Genomic DNA, 4,813 nt, shown 5'->3' with positions numbered 1-4,813 from the left:
CTTTAGTGGTGTAAGAATGTCTAATTCCATTCAGAGTTCTTTGCCCAATCTCTATAACTATCACTTCCCCTGAAAATAAGGAAAGAGAAGAATCACTTTTCACCAGGTAAGTGTAAACTATAACACACACACACACACACACACACACACATATGAAACTTGGGAATGTTATAACATTTTTTGTTATTTTTTTCCTATTTTAGCCATTTGGGAAGACATACTAAGTATATAAGAATTATTTAATACGTAATACCATCATGTTGGACTATTTCCATTATCATTTCAATGTATTAATAATATCTTATCCACAGGCTAAGGGAAAATATATGTTCTTTCTATTTATTGAAAAATTACCACAAAAACAACAAAAAATAATTAGAATATTAAATTGTTTTGTCAAATCTCATTTATCTTAATTTTCTAGATTAATATAATCCCTGTCTTCAATCTTGGAATGGCATTGTTCCTAATGAGTGTAAAAGATGAAAAGGCTGTATTTTTAAGGGTGAAGGATTAAAGAGACCTTTTTCTACATTTATACAGGGCAGGCCTTCTGAATCACCCTTCTCAGGGCTCCCATAACCTCCTTGTTTCTCAGGCTGTAAATGATAGGGTTAAGCATTGGGGTTAGAATAGTGTAGAAGACAGCCAGAACCTTGTCCTCTGTTGGAGATCTCAGTGATCTTGGGCGTAGATAAGTGTAAGCAAAGGGTGCATAGTAGAAAGTCACCACAGTGAGGTGTGTGCTGCAGGTCGAATAGGCCTTCTTCCTTCCTTCTGTTGAGTGCATGCGGCAGATGGCATGGAGAACCCGGCCATAGGAACATGCAATGCCGATGAAAGGAAATGCAATCAAAATTGTGGTGCTCACAAACACTGTGTACTCATAGACCCAGGTGTCCATGCAGGCCAGAATCAGCATGGCTGGTACATCACAGAAGAAATGGTTGATGGACCTGGATCGACAATAAGGTATATGAAGGGCATATACAGTGTGGGCACAGGAGTTGATTGAGCCCATTATCCAAGATCCTGTTATCATCAGCACACACACTTTTTTGCTCATACGAATGGGATAGTGAAGAGGAAAGCAAATAGCCACATAACGATCATAGGCCATAGAGGCCAATAGTAATCCTTCTGCACCTGCTAAAGTCAAGAAGAAGAAGCTCTGTACTCCACACCCAATGAAGGAGATAGACTTGTTTCCAAAAAGATAATTGGATGCCATTTTGGGGACGATGGTGGAGATGTAGTTCAGATCCATGAGGGACAGCTGACTAAGTAGAAAATACATAGGTGTGTGGAGATGAGTGTCCAGAAGGATAAGTAAAAACATGGACAAGTTGCCAAAAAAAGCCATTAGGAAAATGAGAACAATGAGAATGAAAAGAAACAATCCAATTCTTGATGGTGGAAACAACCCCAGTAAAAGGAAGCCTGTTAATGTTTTGTTGTTATTTTCCATTTTTTATTCACTGGTTTTCTTGAAAAAAGAGAAAAACTCAAGTGTGAAAAAATAAAGAAATGTGAGTTTTTACATTTTATTCAAATTATTTTAATCTAATTATGAAGTTTTCATGAAATGTCTAGTTCCTTAAACAAATATTCAATATTTCTTATTTTGAGAAAGTAATTCTATGTTGTTTCACAAAATCACAAGGTTAGGTGAAAGCATATACATTCAAAATCTTCTGTAAAGAATCCATGAAATAATAAAAGGTAAATATTAATACCTACCTGAATGTGATATGAGTGATTTTATGCCCTACATAAATTCACATAGCTAAAATATTAAAGTTTAATTTAACATAGGCATAATTGTTATTGCCAAGACTAAGCACAAGTTGAATAACAATCAAATGAATATGGGTTTGTCTCATGTGTATTTTTTCATACCATTTAGCCTAGGACTTCATTAAAATGAAAGATCTCCCCAGCAGGAGCTCAATTTTAACCACTAAATATTTATTTTAATGTTGAAAGAGTAGACAATTTTTGAATTCATAGAGAAAATTTTATTAGATTACTTTTAACCCATTTATTCTTCTAGTCACTAAAACAAAAATAATTACCTTCTGCATGATCTATTTACAAAACTCTGACTTAAAATGATTACTTCCAATCCCCCTGAAAACTTTGACATCTAAGTTTTAGATTAATTTTACTGCACATGGATAAAAAATGATAATATTTGAAGTGACATACTGGATGAGAGAAATAGAATGTTTTCATTCTGCACCATTTCCATAAGTGGAAGGGAAGACTCAGATATAAACCTTATTTTCCATTTCACTAGCATCCTGGACAAGTATAAGGAATTATGCTAAGTTGAAACAAAATTCTGAGATCATCACTCACAATTGTAAATGTAGTGACATGTAGTGTCTGGGTGGCTAAGTCGGCAAAGTATCCAACTTCAGCTCAGGTCATGATCTCAAGGTCTGTGAGTTTGAGCCCTGTGTGGGATTCTATGCTGACAGTTTAGTCTGGAGTTGGCTTCAGTTTCTGTGTCTCCTTCTTTCTCTGATACCCCCCCCCACTCATGTTCTGTGTCTCTCCTCTCTATCTCAAAAATAAATTTAAAAATTAAAAAAGTTTAAATAAATGACATTCACAGACCTTCAGTAATTTATTGTAAGCTAAAAAGATAAAGATCCTTTACCTTATGAAAAACAATGAATTAGAAAGAATTGCTCACATGTTAGCCACCCTAAACTTCCAGCAAGGTGGCTATTTAAACAAGAATTTTATGTCTATTAGGCAGTAGATGATGGCGAATATATCTAAGAAGTTATTTTATGCTTAAAGAAATAGTTTTAAGATGAAAGTTGCACATTTTACATCTTCTCCTTAGGGACATGTTTCCTCTGTTCTCCTGCTTTTCCTGTATTCTTGCTGGCCCTGCAACAACCCAGCAACTCACACCTGGTCTCTACTAAATGGATGCAAAAAGATCTCACAATATATTTATCGATAAATAATATCTCAAGACTATTAAACAAAATGTAAATCATAGTTGTTTTCAATCAAAATGTGTCATAATCTAAAAACATGTTTATGAAAGAACACTCAGTATCTCTGTAAGTCATGTTGCAGATACACATATTCTATCCTTCAGTTGTTTTGAAAACTTGAAAGTGACTGGTATATTACATTTCTGTTAATTTCCTTACATTACTTTCTTTTCCTATCATTTTTCTTCAGAAGTTTGAAAGTAAAATACTGAGAAAATGGGGCTCAGTTTTAAGCTTTGTATATTTATTGTTGGTACATATATTTAAAGTGTGCTCCCATTGGTACACAGTTTTAAAAAAAAAACTAAAAATAAAATAAAATAAGATCCAATTATTTACAGTCCTTTCATTACGAACACAGGAACCAATGATTATCTCGGTCTTGATTTGTGTTTTCTGAATCAGTATACTAAAAAAAGTATTTCAAAATTATGCCCCCCTTCTTTTCTGCAATGAATTTTCAGACCAGCAATATCCTTCCCAAAAGTTAGCCTGATACAGCAGGAGAAATTATAGAAATCCTTTGTGTTTTAAAAAATATTTTTTTATTTTTATAGTTTATATATATTTGAGACAGAGAGAGACAGAGCATGAGCAGGGGAGGGGCAGAGAGAGAGGGAGAAACAGAAGCTGAAACAGGTTCCAGGCTCTGAGCTTCCAGCACAGAGCCCAACGCGGGGCTCGAACCCACAAACTGTGAGATCATGACCTGAGTCGAAATTGGACGCTTAACCAACTGAGCCACCCAGGTGCCCTGAATATCTTTAAGGAATCTAGCCAGCCAAATATCCTGTATGGACACCAGACATGCTGCCTCTCTTACAGTATCTATTTAGGCACCCATCTATGTAATACTGTGTGTGCTCCCTCATTCTGCAATAGCTTAACCCAGTCAAACCCAAGTAGCAGAGCAAAGGAAATGTAATACTTTAGCACTCTCTATCCCTTGACTGATTTAAACAACTAAGTATCTCATTTACTATTTAAACAAATTACATTTTCAATAACTAGGGTACAAGCTGGTAATCTATATTTGTGTATATGTTTCCATAAAACTGTATACGTTGATATCAATTTGAATCAAGGAATTATACACAAGTGTGCACACACACAGATTAATAAAATTTATGCATTCTTTGTATTGTGTTTCAGGTCGAGTGGATGGTGTAACATTTCACTAGTAAATTGTACAGAATTTGATGTTAAACCTTTCCATTATCTCGATTACTGTCACTTATAAGAAATTTGTCACTGAACTGGTGAATTCAACTCTGCGAGCTTGTAGTCTGAAAATCAAGGAAGCATAAAAATTAAATGAGGTGATAGTTTGGGCTTAGTATATTTGTCTTATAATTTATGATTTATAAGTGATTCTAATGGAGGGTGGTGTGAATCTACTCTCCCCTCTTCTCCAGAGATATCATGCAATGTCTAGGGGTGTTATTGGTTATCATTACTGGGGAGTTCTACTGGCATCTAGCAGATGCTGCTAAATATTCTACAATGTACTGGTCATTCACAGAACAAAGAACTTCCCCAAAATATTAGCTTTGTCGAAGTTGAAAAATTCTAAATTAATGGTATCTTTGATCTCCTTTCCCATCTTTATTTTCCTCATCTGACACTCATCATCTACTAAGATTATACAATGATACTTTTCTCTTTTTTTAAGTTTATTTTTGAGAGAGAGAGAGAGAGTGAGAGAGTACAAGTAGGGGACGGACAGAGAGAGAGGGAGACACAGAATCCCAAGGAGGCTTGAGGCTCCGAGCTGTCAGTACAGAACCACGAGCCAG

The 4,813-nt window shown here is 35.2% G+C and overlaps 1 protein-coding gene across 1 annotated transcript; it reads right to left on the bottom strand.

Annotated features, from left to right (window-relative positions):
- Positions 1–535: 535 nt before the first annotated feature.
- Positions 536–1,468, bottom strand: LOC120226040 (olfactory receptor 2L5-like). Its single transcript, XM_039224230.1, has one exon. The coding sequence runs from the start codon at positions 1,466–1,468 to the stop codon at positions 536–538; it is 933 nt and encodes a 310-aa protein (XP_039080161.1).
- Between the last annotated feature and the right edge of the window lie 3,345 nt (positions 1,469–4,813).

The sequence above is a fragment of the Hyaena hyaena genome, unplaced genomic scaffold, assembly GCF_003009895.1.
Source record: "Hyaena hyaena isolate Hyena2069 unplaced genomic scaffold, ASM300989v1 scaffold_1587, whole genome shotgun sequence".
NCBI lineage: Eukaryota > Metazoa > Chordata > Mammalia > Carnivora > Hyaenidae > Hyaena > Hyaena hyaena.
Note: the sequence above shows the minus strand (reverse complement) of the source record. Positions and strands in the feature narration are given on the sequence as shown.